Consider the following 25,862-nt stretch of genomic DNA (forward strand, 5'->3'; position numbering starts at 1 on the left):
CGGAAAAGCACATGAACATTGTGGATAATGACACATGTGTCAACGTAGCCTCGGTGATTTTGCTCACCATACTACAGCGTGGTGAATTCCTCACTTCACAATCAGTGCCCCACCTCCCTCCCCACACCTCCATCCCCACGAATGAGAGTTAGGCAATGGCAAGCGAGGATCTAACATTGCAAGATTTGATTGATACAACCTCTTATGAGGTGGCAGAGCCAACCACTTTCAAACATGCTTTACCATATCTATATCTGATAACAGCATATGGGCCAATCAAATCTTACTACATTGATGAAGCCCAAACATTAGGAAGGTTTCAAAAGTTCACGTCATTATTCCCACTATTTTTATGTTGTGGTCTACTTGAGCTTTGGATGTACTTCAATTTTGTACCTATACCTTAAAATAAGCCGGAAAAACACATGAACAACATGGATAATGATGCATGCGTCAAGGTAGCCTTGATGAGTTTACCCACCATACTATAGCATGGTGAATCCCTCACTTCACAATCAACATCCCCCCTCCCTCCCCCACCCCCAGGAATGTGAGTTAGGCAAGTGCAAGTGAGAATCTAACATTGCAAGATTTGATTGATACAACCTCATAAGTTAGGCAAGTGCAAGTGAGAATCTAACATTGCAAGATTTGATTGATACAACCTTTTATGAGGTGGCAGAGCCAACCACTCTTAAACATGCTTTACCATGTCTATATCTGATAGCAACATATGGGCCAATCAAATCTTGCCACATTGGTGAAGCCCAAACATTACGAAGGTTTCAAAAGTTGGCGTCATTATTCCCACTATTTTTATGGTGTGGTCTACTTGAGCTTTGGATATACTTCAATTTTCAACTAATACTTAATATAAGTTGGAAAAACACATGAACCGTGTGGATAATGACACACCCATCAAAGTAGCCTCGATAAGTTTACTCACTGTACTCACTTCCATCCACGATTCCTCGCCATTGATAATCACTTGCAGTTGGGATATCTTTGTCTGCATATAAAACGCGGGAGTGGATTAGGTGATGCCCTGGTCACACCCAGACATTGCAGCCCTTATCGTAGGGCCCACCTTAATCCATATATTTTATATCTAGCCTGTACATATGTTTTTTCGTATCATTTTAAGGTGTGAGCTAAAAAAACGAAGAACATCCAAATCTAAGGTGGACCTTACCATAGGAAACAGTGTGATTAAACGCACTGCCATTAAAAACTTTCTAGAGCCCAAATTAATATTTCAGTTATGTTTATTTTTAATCCAACCTGTTGATAATGTAATTAATATTTCAGTAATGTTTATTTTTAATCCAACCAATTGATAATGTCACACAAACCTTGATAAAGGGAAAAAAAAAAAAAAAAAAAACTAATATTAACTTGCTTCAAAACTTTTGTGGCATATTAATGGTCAATCACCGCCGGTTTTTCATGATATGGTCCACATAAGAATTGAATCTGTTTTATTTTTCCTCAAAGGATATGGACAAACGAACAGACAACGTGGATATATCCATGCCGTTCATTTGTTGTGTTGATGTATGTCTTTTATATCCATGCCGTTCATTTGTTGCGTTGATGTATGTCTTTTATATCCATGCCGTTCATTTGTTGTGTTGATGTATGTCTTTTATATCCATGCCGTTCATTTGTTTTTGCAGCTGATTTCAGCTCAAGAGGACCACACACCATAGGAACAGTGGGTAATTGAACGCCCACCGTTAAGAACATTTTGGAACTACAAAAGTTTATTTGCTTTTGTCCTTCCTCGGTCTTTGTGACCTTATCAAAAGTTTGGATGGAAAATGAACATTAAGGTGGGCCTTAGGAAGGTTTCAACGGTGGGTGTCATTATCTCCACTGTTTCCTGTGGTGTGGTCCACTGGAGCATTGGATCTTTTTCATTTTTGGATTCAAACTCTAGAATGAGCTGATAAAACGGATGGACGGCGTGGATATATAATAAATACATAAGGTGACCCCACAACGCCCGACACATAATCACAACACCACCTAATCCGCGTCTAAAGCCGGTAATAATGCGGCACGGCATCAATGTGTACTGAATCTTCCCTGAGGTATTATACAATGTTCTAGTGGAGAAAATGCACATTACAATTCAGGTTCAAGTTTCTACAAGAAGGCTCCTTTATTCATTGATCACAACCGTTGATATCATGGGCCCCACTTCAGATTATCCATCTATAAAAAGTTCCACATGTAAATCTGCTGAACCTTTCAGTAGGTGACTAACATTCTAACAAAGAACTAGTTAGACTTAAAGTACAGCAACGGTTCCCATTCAATAAAAATGCAAAATATTCTACGGCTAGGATTTCTTGACTGAGATATTTTTGGAACATGGACCGTCTTTGCTAAGTCCCAAAATTTCAACATTTTGGATCAATCAACCATGGCCCCCATTTGTACGTCCTACTTTACAATATCTACATAGCCGGATTGTGTATTAAGTAAACTCTGTAGGGCCCACCATGATGTATGTGTCATATCCACTCCGTCCATCCATTTTACCCGTTCATTTTGGAGCATAAATCCAAAGTTGAAGCATATACAAAGCTCAATTGGACCCACCACAGTAAACAGTGGGAATTGAAATCCTACCGTTGAAAAGTTATCTGGGACACAGAAGTTATGTATCAAGCTGATATATTTGTGTTTTACTTTCATCCATATCAGTGTTACCTTATGAAATGACAAATAAAAATCCATGTGGGCCCTGGAAGTTTTCAACGGTGGATGTAATTATCTCCGTTGGTTCCTGTGGTGTGGTCCACTTGAGCTTTGGATATACTTCAACATTGAGCTCATGCCATGGTAAAACGCATGGATAGAGTGGATAAGATACATACATCACGGTGGGTCCCACAGAGTTTACTCAGTATGATTACAGGATATTGAGTTACTCAGTGCGCAATCCGCGCCCTTAGGCCCACCTTACATAAGGACAAAAGCTTTGACACTCTGGCAGAACATGACTTATGATACGCTGGTCCTGGAGAAGATAAATACATCACAGTGGGCCCCACAGTTTACTCAGTACATAATCCGCGTCCTTAGGCCCGAGCTTTGCATATAAGGACAAAAGATTTGATACTCTGGCAGAGCTTGATTTATAATACGCAGGCACTCTGAAATTTCTTGAAATTGCACATAAGTGGAATATAAGAATATTTAAATTATAGTTTTAAGCCAAGCAAAATTTAAGCTTATTGGATTATCTGGCGATCGGTTTATTGGACATTTATTGGACGGTTGAAAATGCAAAAAAATAAAAAATAAAAAAATAAAAAAATCCGTTGGTTCTATTTCAACCACGTTTCCTCGAATCAAAGGTCAGGGTTTCTCAACCAATCTAATTTTGGGACTGATTTAGACAGTGGCTGGCACAATTTAATTGGTTTAGTATCTATTTATGTTGCGCCACGTATACAACTCTAAGTGCTTGTGTATCGAGCGTCTTACACTGCCAGAGTATCAATAACTCGCCTTTTGCACGACCACATGTTCATATATTGTCTGGAGCTCTATCATTATTTCTCCTTCCACTGCCTTGTCGAAGAAGAAAGAGAGAGAAAAACAAGAGAAATGAAAGGAGATGAAAGAAACCCATCTCTCCAATCTCCTCTAATTTCAATCTATGATAAGAGGTTGGAATCCAACGATGGAGAAAGCTTAGGAAAATTGGGTAGGAAAAGAGAGATAGTTGAAGAGCTAAAGAAGCAGTTATGGTTAGCTTGTCCACTTGTAGCAGTCAATCTCTTGCAGATGTGTTTGCAATTGATCTCTGTAATGTTGGTGGGCCACCTTGGGGAGCTTGCTCTCTCTGGTGCTTCCATGGCTACTTCATTTGCTGGGGTGACTGGTTTCAGCTTCATGGTATGTTGGCTGCTGACAAACATCTATACATGCATGTATGCATGAATTACATGGTATTTACACGTAAGTAGACGTACCATGTCTATGTTTACATTTCATTTCCTTCATGGTTTTTTTTTTCTTCTCTCCTTTATATGTGTGGGCAGAAACAAACATATAAGATTTGAGGAGGTTTGGTTGAATACATCCATTATCCATACATATTAAAATGGGAGTGGATTCAGTGTTACCCGGGTAACACCTTAGTGAGTGTTACTCTTACCGTATACGGCCCACCTTGATGAAGCTTTTGTATATCGATGCCGTCCATCTATTTTATCAGATCGTTTTAGGATGTTATTCCAAAAATTAAACAGATCCAAATCTTAAGTGGACCACACCATTGGAAACAGTGGTGAATGACCATTGAAAGCTTTTTGTGGGCCAAAAAAGTTTTGGATCAAGCTTATTTATATATTTTCCTTCCTCCAGGTCTGGTTGACCTCATTAACGGGTTGGATGGAAAAGAAATATTACGGTGGGCATTACTATGGGCCCTAGAAGTTTTTAATGGCGGGCTTTCAATCACCATTTTTTCCTGTAGTATGGTCTACCTGAGATTTGGATATGCTTAATTTTTGGTACCATATCATAAAATTAGCTGAAAAAAATGGATGGATGGCATGAATATACAAAAAATCATTAAGGTGGGGCCCATGGCAAGGGTTACACCTAATCTGCGCCTTATTGATTTTTTTTTAAATTTTTTAAACACTCACACACATCCTACACACTCAATTGTAGTGGTATTTCAACACCCGGGCAAGAGTAAGGACCCGTCCTATTGAAATAAAATACTTAGGGATTTTAGGGTTTGAATTGGGTCGTCTTCCAATGATCCAAACTATATAAACAATGTTTCTAACTGTTAATATACGAAATATGGGCCATATAGCTGTACGGGCGACATCCACACATCCCTAGACGGGCTGTACAGCTGTACAACCCACATTTCGTATATTAACACTCACCGTTTATGGTGGATAGACAACAAATAGAATTTCTCAAATTATACTATTTCAACCTTTGAAATTTGGATATTTTGCTTTAAAGTGGATTGTCGCTATGACTTGTGTATAATCAAAGGGTTAAAATAGTCAATCTGAGAGATTTTTGGGGCATTCTTCATACAAAGGAAGCCCTGTCACACAAAAATGGTTAGGGTCATGGAAAAGAACCCAATTCCAATGGTTAAAGTCGCGGCATATAATATAGCAATGTGTCAGGATGTTTTTGAGCAAACATCTTTGAGAAATGCTTTTGATACTTTGACATGATCAAAATATTAGATTCTTATTGGGCAGTCACAAATAAAAAATATCCAATGCTCTAATTTCAATATTTAAAAATAAAAAAGTGTTCATGAATCAGAGGCTAGGATGGTTCAAACAACCTGATTTTTATTTCTTTGACTTAACAACAGTGGTTTATACAATCTGGTTGGTTTAATTTGGGTTTATATACACAACATGTACCATTCTAAGTGCAGCTAGAGTATTAAATAACTCCTAAAGATTTTTGAGAACTGCCCATCTAACAAAAGAGAGAAGAAGATAGAAGAAGAAGAAAGAGAAAAATCCATGTTAGTAGCTTTTCTTGAGGCTAATTATATAGTAGAGCTGGTTCTACTCGGTACCTGTGGCAGGTTCACATATGAATGAGCACTGTCTATCAAGTGGGCATGGATGGAAAATGGTTCAAAATCCACATCGCTTGATGACTCCAGTGATCCAATCAGTGCACTCTTCAAACCAACTGCCATCGTGCAGCGGCATAGTAACCCAAACGATCACTCTCAATTGTGTTATGTGGTGAAAATTGATTGTTGAATAATTTCTCGATGACAACGTATATAACAGAATAATGGACATTATGCACGGAAGCGGTTTTCATAACCATAACATCCTTAACATTGATTTTGGTAAAAAGGAAAAACAGCCATTATTTCCCATGGGCCAGACATTTTCCATTTTCCAACCACAATGCAAGTTGGCTATTACAGTGTCATAACACCATTTTTCAAACCTTGCAAGTGGTCCATATTGGACTGGAAAAAAAAAAAAAAAAAAAGCCTAAAGCTTGGTTGTGTGGATCTTCCAATCTAGGAGATTTCTGGGGGCATGGTCCATCCATTCTGGAATGCAACAGACCAATGGTCTGAATTACTGAACCATCCGGAAACCGAGAGTTTTTATTAAGCAAACGCCTCGAGCCAAGGATTGGACCATTCTTCCATTAGTAATCTCGATTGAATATAGTGTAACTCATGCTGAGTAAGACACTTGAATGAAAGATGTCATTATATTTTACATTTGGGTTTATTGCTTTTTATTGGGTTTTTAGATATTTACTCATCGATATCTTGGAAAGGCTGGCCAGTTTGAATTATTGTTTTGTTGGGTTTCTTGAGGTGTTCTCTTGCTGATAAAGAAATTATTGAGTTATGGTGATGTTCTTGTATTTGAATCCTCTTTGAAATTTCAGAGCTCTTTAAGCTGACTCTATTCAATTTTCATTTTTCCCAAAAAAAAAAGTTCAGTTTTTAATGGATACCTGAATCAAAATCTTGTATTCTCTATCCTCTTCTTTCTTCAAAAATTTCAGATTCTTCATAGGAACTTTTTGCTGAGGAAGAATTTATTGGAAAAGATATGGTAACCTACAACAGAAGATATTACAATATACAACATCGTTAGTATTTGCTATTCATCTCCATAAACTATATTTTCACATCATTAGTGCATCCAAACATAGCACTACTGTTGTATTTCACCCAAAGCATTTAATCTTTTAAAAGAGGATTTACTGATGAACTACAAGAAAGTGAAAATGAGAGAATATGGCTAATTGGAGCCAGCAAAGAAACACCATCACTAAGCAAATCAATAGCAGAATAGTCCCCGTTACGCACCATATAGAAGGAATCCCGAAAGGTGAGCTTACAAAACATTTCACTAGAACTGTGCTAGCTTTCACTGCAATTAACCAAATCAGCTTTATCCAATGGCCCATTTCCTTACACTGAGGGAACTGCCTCAATGACAACTATCTCTGCTAACAAAGCTAATGCGAAAGAATTGCATCCCATGTTTTGTAGATTCTACTACTGCTATTGTTACAACTGAGGTTAGCAACATAGTTCGGTAACCTGTACCCATTGGTCAATGTGGAAGGACCCACTGAAATTGCTGACAAGGATTCATCTTACTACCATCAGTGTTAGTCTGCACAGGCCCATTCAGAGGAGAAAATCAACTATGAAGCAGCCAATTGTATGGTAGAACACAGGACACATCTTCTATGAGTTTGAGCACTAACAAGAAAGCGAAGTTCCCATTGCACCGTCCCACACCCTCTTTCATCCCCAATTTCCAAATGATCAAGAAAAACTTGAGAATCTGGCCCACTCATTCCTTTTGGGTAGCCTACATATCAAGAATCAGAGAACAGAATCAATACATGCTTTATATTAACAAAGATCTGGGGCACTCAGATTACAGTTACTAGGTGTGCATGATACTACATCTTGAATAAAACTGGTATTAGTATGTGAAAACATCAGAGGAACGGCAGGGCCGATGTGGGACTAAGCCCAATATACAATAAGATAAAGGCACGAGATGACGTATGAACATAACAAGCTAACGAAAATAACGTAAAGACATGAGGCAACATATAAACATAACAACCTAACAAAAAATCATGGAGTTTGCATTCTTGACACTCACACCTTCCATAACCACAAATTTTTGGTCCTGAAAAGGCCTATTTACATTTTTCAGCCATTCCACTTTTGGCTCCATTAAACTTCATTCGATTTCTTTGAAGATGAAATATTTAAATGCTAGATGACCATTGAAATACCCTAGCTCTTTTTAATTCTCTCCTAATATTCAGTTTTTGAGGATTCTATATTTATCAAGATCCAGAATCCATAAACACCTATGAAATCATTAATCTATTCTGCTTTTTTGTTTCGCTAGATGGGAATGTCAAGTGCCTTGGATACGTTGTGTGGCCAGGCTTATGGAGCGAAACAATATCATATGCTTGGTATACATATGCAAAGGGCTATGTTTGTCCTTCTACTTGTATGCATCCCCCTTGCTTTCATCTGGGTTAACACAGGTCCAATTCTCTTGGCCGTTGGACAAAATCGAGAGATATCAATGGTAGCCGGAGAATATGCCCGTTGGATGACACCGTGCATTTTTGCTTACGGCCTCCTTCAGTGCTACATCAAATTCCTACAAACCCAGAACATTGTCTTTCCCATGATGATAACCACTGCAATTACTGCCTTATTCCATCTCTGTGTGTGTTGGATTCTGGTGTTCAAATCTGGCCTTGGTAGCAAAGGTGCTGCCTTGGCAAATTCCATCTCTTATTGGATCAATGTGATTCTGTTGGCTCTTTATGTTAAGTACTCTCCTGCCTGCAAGAAGACGTGGACTGGTTTATCAAAGGAGGCCTTGCATGATATCCTCAACTTTATAAGACTTGCTATTCCTTCAGCAATTATGGTTTGGTAAGTTACACTTCTCCTAAATAATTGTTATTGAAATATAACGTTTGGTGTTTCGCTTTCCTACAGCCTATCTTAAGAAAGCATAACACTTACAATATCTCTTGTTGAGAAGCCTATTCGTATTTCATTATTAACCTATTCGTATCTGTGAAATACTCCAATTTTGGAATGGAATGGATGGTTATGGGTGGTGTGGATTTTGGGAACTGCATTATGTAGGATCTCATAACTCGGCCATTCTACTCCAAACTGATTACCAGAGAATAACAAAGATTATTTGGGTTGGGAACGGGAGAGCCAAAATACCGCATGTTGTAATTCCGAAAATCAATGCTGCCACAAACACAAAGCAGAACTCATAACCACCCCTTCACTCGAAGTTTCCATTCCACTTGTGACCTGATTCTGGGTTAACATTCAAAAGAACCCTTAATAATTTATCATTCGGAATTGAGACAGCTTGGAATTCTGGTCATTTGAGATGTTGGTTCTCATGTCTGGTCTTCTTCCTAATCCAAAGCTAGAAACATCAGTGCTATCTATCAGGTACGGATTATTTCCATCTCTGCACTTTCCTTAGAATTTGTACAAGCCCCAAACTCTTTTTAAAATTAAAAGAAAAGCTAACTGCAAGCTACAAGAATCTAATGATAACAACAACACAGAGAATTTAAATCAAGCAGCAATACCATATGATGGTATTCAACAACTATCAAGTCTACTAGGCATATTTTCTACATGGTTTTGATATCTGGAAAGCCATTACTAATGATTGGCTCTCATCCATTCCACAGCCTTAACACATGTTCAATGCTCTTTATGATCCCATTTGGCCTTAGTGGTGCAGTCAGGTCAGTCGAGTTCGATGTAATGATCCTTTCCAGTGTTTTTTCTCTAGATTTTATTGTATTTTATATTGTCATGTTTCCCTTCTCAGCACAAGAGTGTCTAATGAATTGGGCGCTGGGCATCCGCAAGCTGCACGCTTAGCAGTAATTGTTGTGGTGGTCATGGCTGTTACCGTGGGTGTGGTAGTAGGATTAATCATGATTTTGGTGCGTGGCATTTGGGGCTACGCATATAGCAATGAACAAGAAGTCGTGAAGTACATGGCAATCATGATGCCCGTGCTTGCAACCTCTAACTTCTTGGATGGAATGCAGTCCGTGCTTTCCGGTATGAACTTCTTCTCAACCAGCTATTATCAACCTGCAGCGTCTGACCATTCGTACCCATTCATGCTGACACTGTATACATAGGACACATATAACACAATCCAAACCATTCAAATCATTCACAAGACTGTATATGGGTCATGTCTCCAAAATGGCAATCAAAACCTTCTATTAATGGATCTTTGTTTGTTGAAATTAAGTTCACCATCCAGTTTTTTGGGCACCAATTAGACAGTTAAATGATTCTTTATAGTGACCCATCCACAGTAGGTCCACTGTTTGAACAGTTTGGATTGGGATATATTTGTGAATTTTGTTTCAGCAGTAAGAAATTGGTATCTATTTGTCAAATTAGCTTTGAATTACATTCTCCATCTTATAGCATAAGCTCTTCCTAGCTTTGAATCAAGTTGAACTGAATCACGGATCAATAACATACAATTTGCCAAAATTAAAAATTTAGGTGCTTGTCGAGGATGTGGATGGCAGAAGCTTGGTGCTTTTGTTAATCTAGGTGCTTATTACATTGTGGGAATCCCTTCTGCTATTCTCTTGGCCTTCATCTTACATGTTGGAGGAAAGGTTGGTTGGTCATGTTCTTGATTTGTATTGTTGGTGAGAGATTGTGTTTATCCTTAATGCTCAAAATGTTCCAAGCAGGGTCTTTGGATGGGGATTGTATGCGGGCTTTTTGTACAAGTGTTGTCGCTTGGAACCATAACTCTCTGCACTAATTGGGAGAAAGAGGTAAGCAACTTCCTTTCTACTTGAGCTGGACAGCTTCAAATTAGTTTGTTTTTGAGGATATGATACGAGTACATGATTCTGGATTAGTCTTCATAAATTAGGGTGAGTTTGGAAGTTGCCATACTTGCATTGAGAAGAATGGTTATTGTCCTCAATTAATCTATTTGCCACATTGAGCTCTTGGGCTGGTTTGATGAACTTTCTCCATTCTGGTCAATGTGGTATGGTGTTTCAACACTTCCCAAACAAATTCCAGTAGCTATTAAAGATCAGCCCCATTCCAAAAGCTAACTAAAAGAATATAAGCTTAGCTACAGAATGTTGTGGTAGACTGGTGAAGGAATCAGATACATGGGTGTCAAGGACCCTGATGTAGGACGCATGATCTAGGCTAGATATGATGTTAGGAAATTATAGACGGATTGAAGAGCAATTCAAAGTATAAGATATACTAACCTCCCACAAATGTAAGAAATCAAATAAACAACAAAAATCATATTTCAATCTAAATCAGAATCTCACAATAAACTAAATCATATAAAACATGAAATTTCAAAGGATCAATGGAAGGCAATATTTTGGCAATAAACAATCTCACAAATTTCCCTATGATTTTGGCCAGCGGGATCTGACTGCCAATCTACACATGCACTAATGCAGGATTAGGGCCAACCCTTAGATGCGCCATGCTTTGAAATTACCATCATCATTATCTAAGCCTTTTTCCCAACTGGTTGGGGTCAGCATGTCATGAAATTACCCAGGCCCTAAAATTAAGCATGTCCATTCATCATGTGGGCCATCCTTCAAATAAAAAATCATCACACAGGCCTTAATTTAAGAGAAATCTGAGTTCCCAACAGGCGCAGTTAACTACAGTAGCACATGTGGGGCAAAAGTGAAGGGAGAAAATGGTTTTGGGTGTCACCAAAGTAGGCCCTAATGTTCTCAGACCTTAAATCAGGCATTTCTTTTTAGCTCAAATACAGAACTCAACTTTTCATGGTAGAAGTTCATTTCAATTTGCATTTAGTATTCCTACAGTGTTAAAGCTGCTTCAAGAACTAAAGCTTTTCAAGCTTGACCAAATAAAGAAATACTAGTCTTTTCCCATTTCACTATTAGCACTTAGTCTGCTATCTGTTTTCCATCAAGAAGTACATGGAGTATCTCACAACTTAGCAAAAAAAAAAACCAAAGATGTTTTAGGTTGGTTGACTCATTGAGTTCTCATTGAAATAGGATCTATAGAATGTCGGCATTCGCTGGAACTCTACCTTTCTGATTAGAAATGAGCCCTTCACCTTTCCTTCACTTTCAAGCCTCCTTGCATTGAGGCGTTCTTTCTACCATCAGCTTATGCTTACTTATCTACTAGTACTTTTTGACTTGTGAAAAATGGAAATAGAAAATATGTCATTTAATACTAACTATTCATTTCAATTCAACTTCTTCCTAGTGTACATGCAATTTTTCATAACTTAAACACCGTTTCTTCTCTTTTCAGGCAAGTAAAGCTAAGGATAGAGTTCTGAATTCAAGCCTCCCAGTGGATATGGCATCTTAAAACTGACCTCTTATCATCTTTCCAGTAAACATTCTTCACAGAAATCAAGGGAAAGCCAGTTATAGTTGGATCATTGTATCTTGTAAGAGAAATCTTTGATCATGTGGCACTGTAATGCATCGGACACATGCATAGAGATACAACACATGGCATATACATACCCAACCTTAAATATCAAATCATTAACCCAAATACAAATGGATCATCATCATTGGAGCCTTGTCAGGTCATTCCAAGTCGGCTTTGCAAACCTCATTTCACCAACCATACCCTATTTTTGGTGATTGAAGAAGACTTGAAATAGACCTGGCTAGAGATGGATTGCAGCCCAAAACTAATATCCATTAATAGAGTTCAAGGGATACAGTAATACATCTAAGAAATTATTCCATCTGATGTATTCCTTCCTTGATCTAGGAATGGAGGCCCGAACTAAATGTCTTGTCCAAGCCAATGAACTTACTCCACAGAGTACTGACGGATGATGATTGAGACGAGATTGACAAATGATTATTGAGATGAGATTCGGCATTTTTGAACCATTAAAGGTTCTAAAGTCCCAGTAAGCAACAACAATACATGTACAAGGTTTGATAAGCCCACATGTGATGCAGGGAGGGATGTGATGAGGTCGATCACTGTCTTCCCCAGGAGATATCTACTCTGAATCCATGGAGTTCTCTGGACTCACAAAGCTTCCTCGAATCCACGAGGGATAAAAGTAGAAATAATTTCTAATAAATTCGAAATAAATTGATTGATGATAAAAATGAAATTACAATCTTTTAAATAATGGGCTCTGACATAGGACGAAGTTTTAGACTCAAATACCCTAAAAACGTGACTTACTATAAATAATAAACTCACTATAAACGACATCCATTCTTACTAGACTTCATGGTTTTGGGCCAAAAATAGTAAGTGTCAAATTTGGCTCAACCACGTTATTCTTCTAATTTTTCTAAGCCCTTTCATGTTGGGCATGACTTCCACAACTCAAAAGGATCAAAAGTTATCCTTGAACTAAAACTTACTATTTATAGTAAAAATGAAAATAAATTGTACTTCCAACCGTTGATTTCATGGAATCTTACAAATCCAGCATGGGAAACCCAGCATAGTGGGGTTTGTTGGCTAAAGTAGCTTCTCCCATTCCAAAACCATATATGATATGTCGAAAAACTCATTCCAGTTTGCAAGATATGACTGCTTTAAGGTTCTGATGGTCCGAATCATTTTTGCCTCCGATCAGGCCTTCTCTGGTCCATCTTTGTCATGTAAGTGTCTGTGGCCTGCTCTACATCAACATGGATGCAGAGCCTGCCCATCTACACCATCTACACACTAGTGTACACGCCAATGTGACAACACTCACGAAGTCCGAGCTCTCCTCCAGGTGGGCCACACTGATTAGATTTCCTGGCTCGAATATCAGACCATTTCACTACTCAGCTGGGCTGCAATGTACAAAACCAACAGACAACTAAAACATTTTTTTTCTCGTCATCCTTTGGTTTCGTGCATTTTGGGCCACACCAGAAGATCTATGCAATGTGGCCCACCTGATGGAAAGCTTGGATCTTGTCATATTGGCAAGTCATATTTTCATCAGGTGGGACCCATCATGAACATGCCCAGTCCAAAATCAGGAAGGTCCACAAATCAGTTAGTGTTATATCATATATGTGTATGATAAAAATAAATAGAAGAGAACATTCATGGCCCACTTGATGACTGTCCAGCTTGATTTTTACCTACTGGATATTCATGGCAGGTCCCACTAATCAGAGAGATGAAGTGTATATGTGAGATCCAATCTGGGCATGTTCATGGCAGGTCCCACCAATTGAAATTTACCAAAATCCTGAACATCTGTAATCAGAGCCGCTCACAAGTGGTACCATGCCAACCTACCCAAGCTGGCCACCACTCATCAGGTGGTTTGGTTTTACCAAGTCTTAATCGAGTGTTGCTGACTTGGCATGGAGTGAGGTTCAGAAAAACCAAACAAAAACTGTTAGGCTGTGAGGCTATGATTGGTCTAGCACAGCAAAAGACTGCAACCGGCTATTGAGTAGTGGGTTTTGATCAAACCCAGCCATTGGGTGGCGCGTTTGATCAAAATCAACTAAGTGGTGGCCCTTTTAAAAAAAAAAATTTAATAATAATAAAAACCGGTCTCCCAGTAGCCATGAAATCAAAACCAGCTACTTAATGGTAGGTATAGGTGGGCATCGAGTTGAGTTGGACCGGATTGGGTCCAATTCGACTCGATCCGATTTTTCAAGAACCTGACCCGAACTCGATCCGATTTAGGACCAAGTCTAGCAGGGCTGACTTGATCCGATCTGAATCCTTGCTGGCCTGACCCGAACTGAGTCCGACTCGATCTGGGGAACCGAGTCCGACATGGTCTGGGAAAGGAGGAGAGAGAGGGAGAGAGAAGAGGAGACAAAGAAGGAGATGTGGGAAACCGAGAGAGAAAGAAGGAGAGAAGGAAGGAGAGTAGGGAAATCGGGAGAGAAAGAGGAAGAGAAAGGAGGAGAGATGGGTGGGTGCGGTGCCACCTTCGGATAGAGAAAGAGGAGTTAGGGTTTGTTTGGATTTCAAATCGGATTAGTCCGAATTGACCACGATCCGAACTCGATACGATGTACGATCGGATCTGAGTGGTCCTACTCGATCCGCACCAATCCAAGCCTTCGGTTCGATTCAGATTGGGTCGGATCCACCAGATCGGGTCGAATTCACCGGATCAGGTCAGATTCTGCTCAGCTCTAATTGTAGGTTTTGAGCAGTCTAACATGTGTGGCCTAATTTGGCTCCACAGTTGTCCGTCTGGTGTATTTATAGTCATGTAAACAATCTCATCAGGGTCTATGTGAAGTCAATAGTCAAATTTTAGCCATTATCTGATAGTGGGGCGTCTACATATCCCAAAGAGAAATTTACCATTGTAGACACTACCTTTTATGAATCATCCGAAACTTAACTTACCAACTTAGACCTTGCACATACGGACAACAATTTTGAAGATGAAAATACCCCTCCTTTTCACTGACAGTGCTTTCACTCCCTTTCCTCACTCCATTTCCACTAAGAAAGAGATAAAAAACCCTTTTCTCCGGCACGAAAATCCCTCCATTGGATCGCGCCATCCTCTCCATACATCAACATTTTCTCATCTCCTGAAAATGGCCGGTCCACTGAAGAAAGCACGCACGACAGGTATATTTTAATATATTGCCTGTTGGATGAAGCTTGCATCTGCGTTGTTGGTTCATCTATGTATAAATTATCCGATGAACATGATGGATTACAAATAAAATATCATTATGAAGCGTAGCAAGCTTTCTACGGTTGAATCATTGTTTCCTTTCGTATGATCCGCCTGATATTTGGATATGCTACGATATTGGGCTCAAACCCTTAATATAGATGGAAAAATGGATGAATGTCGTGGATAATCCACATACATTCAAGGTGGGCCCAAATCAGTTAACTTAGTACGCTCTTATCGTGCTGATCAAACTAATTTCAAATTTCAAGAGTTCTTGGTCTATTTGACCTACTTCTCGACAATATGCTCGAGTTGTCGCCGACATTTCCGGTTCATGATTGGTTGAATTCCCTGAGTAATTCACGAATTTGACAGACAAATGATAAAGATATGACTGGGAACATCCACACATTCATGTGATGTTACGGAAAATCTATGAACCACCTTGTCATTTTCAATAATTGCTTGGTTAACTTCACCGAAGTACTCATTGAATTTCATGTGAAGCTCGTTCAATTATATGTTAGGCTAGTTCAATTTCATTTCAAGTTCAGTGAAATTCATGGTACCCCCAATGAATTTCATGTTAGCATCGCTGAATTTCAAGTTAGCGTCGCTGAATTTCATGTTTGCGCTGCTCAATTTCTAGGTTACGAAGCACAAATTTTAGTTTTCCTCGCTTAATGTTAAGTTTGCCCCGCTCAATTTCCATTTTGCCCCGTTCAATTTCTAGGTTTCCCCGCTGAATTTCCAATTTGCCCTGTTCAAATTCTAGGCTACCTTGCTCAATTTCAAGTTTGCCCTGTTGAATTTTCAGTTTCTCCCGCTGAATTTTCAGTTTCTCCTGTTGAATTTCCAGTTTGCCTTGCTCAATTTCCAGTTTGCCTCACTCAATTTCAAGTTTGCCCCGCTGAATTTTCAGTTTGCCCCGCTCAATTTCAAGTTTGGCCTGCTCAATTTCCAGTTTGCCCCGCTCAATTTTAAGTTTGCCCTGCTCAATTTCTAGGTTGCCCCACTCAATTTATAGGTCGCCTCACTCATTTTCTAGTTTTCCTCGCTCATTTTGATAGTTTACCTCGCTCATTGATATTCAAAATAAACGTCTCCATCCCACATTATCTTCCACTTAATTCCAGGTGTTCTTTTTCCAAATCTCTCTAACTCTAAGTCTGCTATGGCGCCGTTAGGCAATAGAATTCGGAACTTGAACACTTCCTCTCCCACTCATCCAAGGATTCTACTTTACCTCACTCTATTTTCAGTTTCCCCTGCTGAATTTCATGTTTGCCCCGCTCGAATTTCAGTTTTCCCTGCTGAATTTCATGTTTGTCCCGCTGAATTTCAAGTTTGCCCCACTCAATTTCTAGTTCACCCCGCTCAATTTCAAGTTTGTGTAGGACCATCCATCTATATGATCTTACAATAATTGTAGAAGAATAAAGGACTAGACCTAATAAATGGTCGGGATACATGATGTGGATATCAACAAATAAAAATACAACTATGTGCACGAAAGGATTCCAAACACATCTATGTGCATGAATATAAATACAACTAGGTGCAATCTTATGAAGGACACAAACCTGACCTTACTAACTTAGACTTTGCACATATGGTCAGAGCAGTTAAGGATGAAAATACCCCTACTCTTCACTGCGGTTGCTTTCACTGCCTTTAACGAAAAATCCACGCACTCCATTTTCAAATTAAAATACTTGCCTTTCACTCCCTTGCAACGAAAAACCCACGTACGCACGTATTTCTTCTCATTTTCCTTACTGGAATCTCCATTTATCATCTACATATTATCATTCTACATTTGTCATTTTCCATCTTGGCTAGGGTTACGTGAAATCCTACAAACTAGTTGCATCTGCAATCCTTGAAAAGGTTAAAAATATTCCCTCACTCCAAAAACACCTTTTTTCAACTTGCATTTGACCAGTAATATGGTAGTCGGATGTATATATCTTCAAAAAAACGCTAACCTCGTATAATTAAATTGCATACGAAGTTCGGTCAATTCCACGTTAGGATCGATGAATTTCATGGGGGAGTTATTTGATGTTAGCTAAGGTCAATTTATTACAAGTTGATGTGCATGTGTTAGGCTTAGTCAATTTCATGTGTTAGGCTTAGTTAATTTTATGCGTTGATTGGTCAAATTCATGTGAAACTTGCTCAATTCCATGTTAGGGCTCACTCGATTTCATGCTAGGCACGCTCAATTTCATTTTTACCCTACTCAATTTCATGCTAAGATTGCTCAATTTAATGTTTGCACAGCTTAATTTCATGGCAGGTAAGGTCAATTTAATGTTTGCCTCGACAAATTTCATGCAAGGCTCACTCAATTTAATGTTTGCCCAGCTCAATATCATGTTATGCTCGGTCGATTTAATGTTTGCCCATCTTATTATCATGCTATGCTCGCTCGATTTAATATTTGCCCATCTCAATATCATGTTATGCTCGGTCGATTTAATGTTTGCCCATCTCAATATCATGCTATGCTCGCTCGATTTAATGTTTGCCCAACTCAATACCATGATATGCTCACTTGATTTAATGTTATCCCATCTCATTTTGTGCTATGCACGCTCGATTTTTAGTTTGCATCGCTTAATTTCATGTTTGCCTCACTCAATTTCATGTATGCCTTATTCAATTTCCTATTTGCTTACATAGCTGAATTTATAGTTTGCCCGCTCAATTTTCAGTTTGCCCTGTTCAATTTCTAGCTTGCCCCGATCAATTTCTAGTTTGCCCCGCTAATTTTTCGGTTTACCCCACTGAATTTTCTAGTTTGCCCCGCTCAATTTCTAGTTTGCCCTGCTGAATTTTTAGTTTGCCCCACTCAATTTTCTAGTTTGCTCCGCTCAATTTCTAATTTGTTTCGCTAAATTTTTAGTTTGCCCCACTCAATTTTTTAGTTTGCTTCGCTCAATTTCTAGTTTGTCCCGCTCAATTTTCAGTTTGCCCCACTTAATTTTTTAGTTTGGCCTGCTCAATTTCTAGTTAGCCCCCGCTCAATTTTCAGTTTGTCCTACTCAATTTTCTATTTTGCCCCGCTCAATTTCTAGTTTGCTTTGCTGAATTTTCAGTTTGCCCCGTTGAATTTCTAGTTTGCCCCGCTCAATTTCTAGTTTACCCCGCTCAATTTCTAGTTTGCACACTGAATTTTCAGTTTGCCCCACTTAATTTTCTAGTTTGCCTCGCTCAATTTTCATGCTTTCATCGCTTAGTTTCTAGTTTGCCCAGCTAAATTTTCATACTTCCCTTGATCAATTTCTACTTTGCGTTGCTCAAGTTTCATGCTTACCTCGCTTAATGTTATGATAGATAGCATTGCTGAATTTAACGAGCACCACATGAAATCATTCGTATCTTTGAAGGCCTAATCCGTATAAGCGCTGGTTGTTTATTTGAAATTTTAACGCGTAGCTTACTCTTTATTTCCTTATGTTCTGTATCATCCTCATCTATAATAGAAAGTGAGTTCTCGGTCCTTCATTATTTAATCGAGTTTTGTCTTATGGCAAGCTGTTGAGGGTCAAATATTGCATATTAGACCCCAGTTATTGCTTAGATTTACGAACATGATACGGTTAATGGCCCGCTTTAATCATATTTGTGATGCAGAGTGTAGTTACGAGCATGGACTGAAAAGGAAGCTTAAAGCATGGATTTAACGCTCTGATGACACTAAAGGCAAGAGACGGACTCCAGGGGACCAAGATCGACGGAATTACATGCCAGGGATCCGCGAAAATCGAGAAACTGAAGCTCAAGCGGCCTGAAAGTCAGCCAGAATGCAAGATCTCAGGGTTCCCACCATTCATTCAGCTCAAAACTTCATACATGGCCAAGGGCCCACAAATTAACCGTACATGTCGAATTTCAACCCTTAGATCCCTCTGAAAGTGGCCCTATGGACAGATCAGCCCACAATACATTGATCTGGGGCCCACCTGATATTTGGATATGCGTCAATTTTCGTCTCAACCACTAAAATTAAATGGAGAATTGAATGGATGGTGTAGATGGCGCAAAGAACATCCCAGAAGACCGCACTTAATATGGAGGGCGTATATCACACGGCACAGCCGATGTGCACCGAATTAGGTCAGAGCGGTCAAAGACCGTCGACCGAGCATTCCCTCTCAACGTCAAATCCCCTCCTGCGAAAGAAGAATAAGGACATGCGATTTTTCTTTGTGGGCCACCATCGTAATTCTACGGTCCAATCCGGACCGTCCATTGGACTCCCACAGGTACACTAATCAAGGCCTAGGTAGAAAAATTCCAAGAAACAAATAGGATCGGATTTCATCCGTTCAAACGCAAGATAGACGGCAGTGAGAGAGATATTCCGTACCACTACAGATCCGATCCAAAACCATCCATATACGACCAGTTTTTCTAGGTGAGCTCAGTGGACGGAGTGGATTTCTTGTCCAACTTCAATCATGGACCCCACCAATCAATCAGCACAGGCAGACACTACGCAAACTCGATTTTGCATACAGAACTGACGCTCCAGGTGGGCCATCAAGACTGACTGTCGAGGAAATCCAAACCATTCAACTTCTCGGCAATTCAAAACCTACCAAATAGGAGTAGACGTCGCACGTTAAGGATCATGGTTGCATGTGCAAACAAAACTGAAAAATTGTTGTTTTTCTCGGCTGCATAAAACGTCTCCAACTGCGAAACAGAGTCGGTTTTGTAAAACCGACTTGCTTGCTGCGCAAACAGCCCAGCCGACCTACATCGGGTTATAAAAGGAGAGAGAGAGGTATGGAGAGGGTATTGCAGGACGTGAGGAAGCAAAGGCAGAGTGAGAAAGAGCGTGGAGCAGTGCATCTTCACAGAGTCTTTTTCCTTTCTTAAATTGTTTTTTTTTTAAATCTTCCTTAAGGAGATCTTTAGTTCAATCATGGTTGTGATTGGCTAAACCTCTTAGCTAGGGCTAAGAGGTGAAGCTTGTAGCGTGATGGGAGAATTTATGCGTGTGCCTTTTATTTAGATTGAATGGACTTTGATTTAATTTTATTATGGGAATATTTTTAGTTTTTAATGGTCTGTTGTGACTGAAATTACAATGAGTCTGCGATGGCTTTGAGTATTTCTTTTTCCTTATTTTGATTATGACGTCAGGAAGCCCTATTGTTCGCCATCGTCCCCTGGGCATGGTTGGATGTCGGTACCCTTTCTAACCTTCATAGCATGTTGATTGGTTGGTAATTAGTTTAATTCTGTTGTTTGCTTTGTCTCTTGGACATGGTTTGGTGATGGAATCCATTCTAATTCATATACCTTTTATCTCTTTAAAATTATATCAGAGGAAGTTCAGTTTAATTTTCATGATTTTTGAAGCAGGCATAAGATCTCCCTGATCCCTACAAGTGGATCCTCTAAATCCCTAGTTTCTTATCTCTAATTTTTCTTAAATTTTACATAATTATTTCACAATTATTCTCTAAATTTCATTCGATTTAGATTTCATCTTAGGCTAATTCTATTTCTACCTAGTTTCAGGTAACGTAAAAGTATCAGTCCCTTGGGATTCAACCTCGGTCTCACCGAGTTTATTACTACATCACAACCCTATACTTGGGGAGTGAACACAAGCTTCCATTGTTTAACGATTCATTGATAATATATCATTGTACTGGTTTTTAGATAATGGTGCATTACTCATTACTCATACTGCTCTTCATTCTACACGGCGCAAAATTACCTAACCACATATAGCCAATTGGTGTACTCAGTACGTGACAAGAGCGAATGAAAAATTTCAGCGGACTTTAAGGAGTATTGTGTGCAGATTAAACCCCAAAGATAGAGGAGGTCATCTGGAAGACCAAAAAAGCTTAGAATTCTCTCGCGTGGAGAGGAACAGAAAATAGTAAAGTGCGGGCGATGTAAACAGACAGGGCATAATCGTCGGAAGTGTAAGTTCCCTATACCCGATGAATAATACACTTTGTAATTTATAGAGTGTTTTGTATGATACATGCTTTGTAATTAATTTTGGTGGATGATGAAATCAACTTTCTGAATTACAATATACATAGTGTTATTTCAATTTGCTCCGCTCAAATTTCAGTTTGCCCCGCTCAATTTTCAGTTTGCCCCGCTCAATTTCTAACTTGCCCCGCCGAATTTGTAGTTTGTCCCACTCAATTTTCAGTTTGCCCCGCTCAATTTCTAGTTTGCCCTGCTCAATTTCTAGTTTATTCCGCTCAATTTTCAGACTGCCCCACTGAATTTCTAGTTTGCTCCGCTAAAGTATAAGATGTTTTAAGCTTTGTTTTTCTTTAATGAGGTTATTGACTCGGTTTCCTATACATGAACATGTACCATAGTAGTTGGGACGAAAGATTAAAGCAAATGTCATGTATGTAAATTCCTAACGAAACAGCTAGTAACATGTTAGTTATATAAGAATATTATCTCGTGCTTGTTGCTTAAATGTATAGCAAGCCTGGTTTCTAAAATACAAAATTCAAAACAGTTAGAAACGAATAAAGTGTAGGGTGTTAACTTCCTATTGCCAACACATATGTATATTCAGACATATACATAATCATCTGATACTTAGACAAAAGCAGTTGTCACGTATGTAAAGTCTTAACGAAACAGCTAGCAACATGTTAGTTATATAAGTATACTTTCTCGTGCTTGTTGCTTAAACTGTAGGGTGCTAACTTGCTATTACCAACTAGTGTAGGGTGCTTAAACTGTGGGGTGCAACTAATGCACTCATATTTTATTATACAAGAATGTACAGGTTCTGTATAGTGCAAACTATGCTAAGTAAAGAAACTTGCCTCGTTGAAATGCAAATTTGCTTCCTTAAATTGGATATTTGCCTCAATCAATTTCATGTTTGCCTCGCTCAATTTTAGTTGAGGTTTTTTCCATTTTATCTGAAGCTCGCTCAAATTTATCAAGTGCTTGATTGTTTAGTTTATGTGTTTATGTCTTATTTCATCTAAATTTCGTATTTGCCTCACTTAATTTCATGTTTGCCTAGCTCATTTTCATGTTTGCCCCGCTAAACTTCAAGTTTAGCCCGCTAAATTTCACGTTTGCACTACTAAATTTCATGTTTGCCCCGCCAAAATTCAAGTTTGCCCCAATGAATTTTAAGTTTACCCCGCTCAATTTCATGTTTGCCGCGCTCAATTTCATGTTTGCCTCGCTTAATTTGTAGTTTGTTTCGCTCAATTCTTAGGTTACCTCGCTGAATTCCTAGGTTGCCTCATTGAATTTCTAGGTTGCCTCGCTGAATTTGTAGTTTGTCTCGCTTAATTCCTAGGTTGCCTCGCTTAATTCCTAGGTTCCCTCGCTAAAATTCTAGATTGTCTCACTCAATTTGTAGTTTGATCGCTCAATTCTTAGGTTGTCTCGCTCAATTTGTAGTTTGTCTCGCTGAATTTTTATGTTGCCTCGCTCAATACCTAGGTTGCCTTGCTGAATTTCTAGGTTCCCTCGCTAAATTTCTAGGTTGTCTTGCTTAATTCCTAGGTTACCTCGCTCAATTCCTAGTTTGCCTCGCTGAATTTCTACATTGCCTCACTCAATTTGTAATTTGCCTCGTTCAATTCAAGGTTCCCTTGCCCAAATCCTAGGTTCCCTCGCTTAATTTTTACATTGTCTCACTTAAGTCCTAGGTTGCCTCACTCAATTCCAAAAGGCATTCCAAAGTTAAAGTAATAATCACTATTCACTAAGACAGGTTTTTATCATATAGCCAAATCTTTCTGACAGCACAATTGAGTTTGCAGAAAAAAGAATTCAGAATATTGGCAAGACAACCATACATTCTTATTTTGAAGCTAATCCAAATGGTAACACATCAGGCATTTTCTCAAATACAAGAGGTTCTCACGAGTTGAATTCTTTTATATGTAAAATCAGGCAATAAAAGCCATCTTCAAATGAAAGTTAGTGCCTTAATATCTTGTGAGCCATGAAAATGAAGATTATTCGACTGTTCTGTAAAGCCAACAACACTATCTCATCTTAAATAATTGTATTTTTTATTTTATTTATTATTATCTTTACCTTCTTTCCATTAGGCCATGTTTGGAAACCATGAATTCAGTGCCAAAAAGCAAAAAAAAAAAAAAAAAAGATTTCATTTGATGTGACTATTTCTTTTGATTGGATAGCAAAAAAAATGTTGGACGGTACCTATGGCTATGGTTATAATCCATAACCATAGGGGGGCCGCCAAATTGGCATGGCACTGCCAGACAAGCTAGCAAGTGGCAGGGGGGCCAATAGTTTGGCGAGTCCACCCTAATTGAGGTTTATTTTCAGGGGGAGGTTGGCAGACTGGCTTATGGTGTGTATAGCTACAGTTATAATCCGTAGCTATAAGCCTCCTTTAAAGAATAAAAATATATATATATATATTTTTTTTTATTTTTTTATTTTTTCGTCCTATACTTGTAAAGTCTAAGTTGGTAAGGTAAAGTTTGTATCCTTCATAAAAACAGCTGGATAAAAGGTATCGTCTACAGCGTAAATTTCTCTATCCTAAATATTAAAGTAGAAAAAATAAAAAATAAAAAAAAATCTCAAGTAAACCACAACAAGCGAACAAAATGATCATTGAACATCTGCTGTTAAAAATTTCAAGGTCCATCGTAAAGTTTATTTTCCATCCAACCAGTTGACAAAGTCAGGCAAACCTGGATGAGGGAAAAACACAAATATCAGTTTGATCCAAAACTTTCGTGGCCCACAGGAAGTTTTTTATTGTCAATGACCATTATTTCTTGTGGTGTGGTCCACTTGAGATCTGGATCTAATTCATTTTTGAGATCATGGAGTCGGGAAAACTGATGGACGGAATGCATATGTAACACTTGCGTAAAGGTGGGCCCCAAAAGCATTAAATCCCATTTCTTTCTTTGGTGCAGTTAACTTGAGATCTGCCTCATTTCTGGTTCACACCTTAAAATTGTCTCGTCAAGTGGATGGACGGTGTGGATATAAAACATGCATCATGGTGGGGCCTACAAAACTTGGTGACGTCGACACACAACGCAATCCTCTTCCAAACAGCGCACTTACTGTGGGCCACACGTGATGAATGCACGGATTTTCTCTTATTAAAGTATTCCCGTCGGTGTGGTGCTGGCTCTTTCTTGATCATTCAAAAGACGCCCAAACGATGGACTGAATTGCCTACAGCACACTGTTTTTTTCAGAGCATAAAACACTCATTCTATGTGGGCTCCACCATGCAGTATATATACAATCCACTCCGTCCGTCAGATGAGAAGAAATATTTTCGTCGCATATAAATAATATAAAGAGTATTAAAGACATATAAACGCCACACCAATTGGAACAATATAAAATTGCTACCACAACCAATAAGTTCACAAGGTGTGGCCCTCCTGAGATTTTAATCGATCTCATATTTCACATGTTCCCTTATTACTGGTGAATACACCTGATTAACGGGTTTGATGAAATATATACACCATCACCTATGGTTAGCATCCCATCTCCATTGTTCCATATGGTATGACTCATCTTAACCGTGGATCTCTCTGATTTTTTCCATGGCCGCATAATCTAGAGGATAGAGCCTGATGGACGGAATGGATTTTTAAAATATACAATATGGTGGGCGCCACGGGCCTGGGTTTTCACGCGGGTATTGCAGAGGCTTCCGGACCAAATGACTGATGGCGTCCGTTATATATATATAGCGAGAGGGAGAGACAGAGTGAGTCATGCTCCCCTGCGCACCTACGCATGTGCGCACCTTTGCACATGTGTCATGGGTGTCTAATCTGAATGGTCCATGTGATGCGGAATCTCATGAAACCCCCGATGACAAATTTTCACTCTGATCTAAGATTCTCGTGGGCCATAGCAAAGAGAAATACAAATCAAGGGAGGAAATTGTTTTCATTTTTCATGGCCCATCAAAGTTTTAGATCAAAGTAAAAATTGGCCTCCACAGGTTTCACGAGGTGCTGCTTCACATGAACGGTTCAGATTTTGGATCCACATCACGTATGATGGGTTCTCAAAAAAGTTCGTACGTTATACGTACGAACTGATATATGCGCTCGACCTCAAGAGTCCGTCACATGAGGTCGAGCTGTGTGGGCCCCACCGTGATGCATTTTGAACATCTACCCCATCATTCAGATGCACCATTCCATCGTAGGCCTAGGTCTCAAAAATCAAGTCAATTCATGACTTGTGTGGGACACACCACATACAGAAGTGGGGAGAGGCCATGCACCATTAAAACATTCATAATCAGTTTTTTGGACCCACCGACATGTGGTTTGCAAATCTAACCCATCCATTATGTGTGTCCCACTTGTATGAGGGTTTAGACCAAGTTTCAGCAGCATTCAAAACTCAAGTGGGCCCCACCAAGTGCTTTTATATGTTTTTGGCATGTCTTCACATGATTTTAGATGGTATGGCCCACCTGAGTTTTGTATACGGATGATTTTTGGGATATCCTATAATTTAGAGGGGACCCATCAAATGCACGATGTTGATGGTCAACACGCATTACGATGAGGCCCACACAGCTCAACCTCATGGGAGCTCGTCATGAGG

General features: G+C 39.1%; 1 protein-coding gene across 1 annotated transcript; it reads left to right on the forward strand.

The window, feature by feature from the left end:
- Nucleotides 1–3,566: 3,566 nt before the first annotated feature.
- On the forward strand, nucleotides 3,567–12,041 carry LOC131234862 (protein DETOXIFICATION 16-like). Its single transcript, XM_058231845.1, has 8 exons — nucleotides 3,567–3,912; nucleotides 7,935–8,479; nucleotides 8,939–9,025; nucleotides 9,274–9,330; nucleotides 9,417–9,655; nucleotides 10,118–10,236; nucleotides 10,315–10,401; nucleotides 11,909–12,041. Exons 1-8 carry the CDS (start codon nucleotides 3,622–3,624, stop codon nucleotides 11,966–11,968), a joined length of 1,485 nt encoding a protein of 494 aa, XP_058087828.1. The 5' UTR covers nucleotides 3,567–3,621; the 3' UTR covers nucleotides 11,969–12,041.
- The last annotated feature ends 13,821 nt before the right edge of the window (nucleotides 12,042–25,862 follow it).

This window comes from Magnolia sinica, chromosome 19 (assembly GCF_029962835.1).
Source record: "Magnolia sinica isolate HGM2019 chromosome 19, MsV1, whole genome shotgun sequence".
Classification (NCBI taxonomy): domain Eukaryota; kingdom Viridiplantae; phylum Streptophyta; class Magnoliopsida; order Magnoliales; family Magnoliaceae; genus Magnolia; species Magnolia sinica.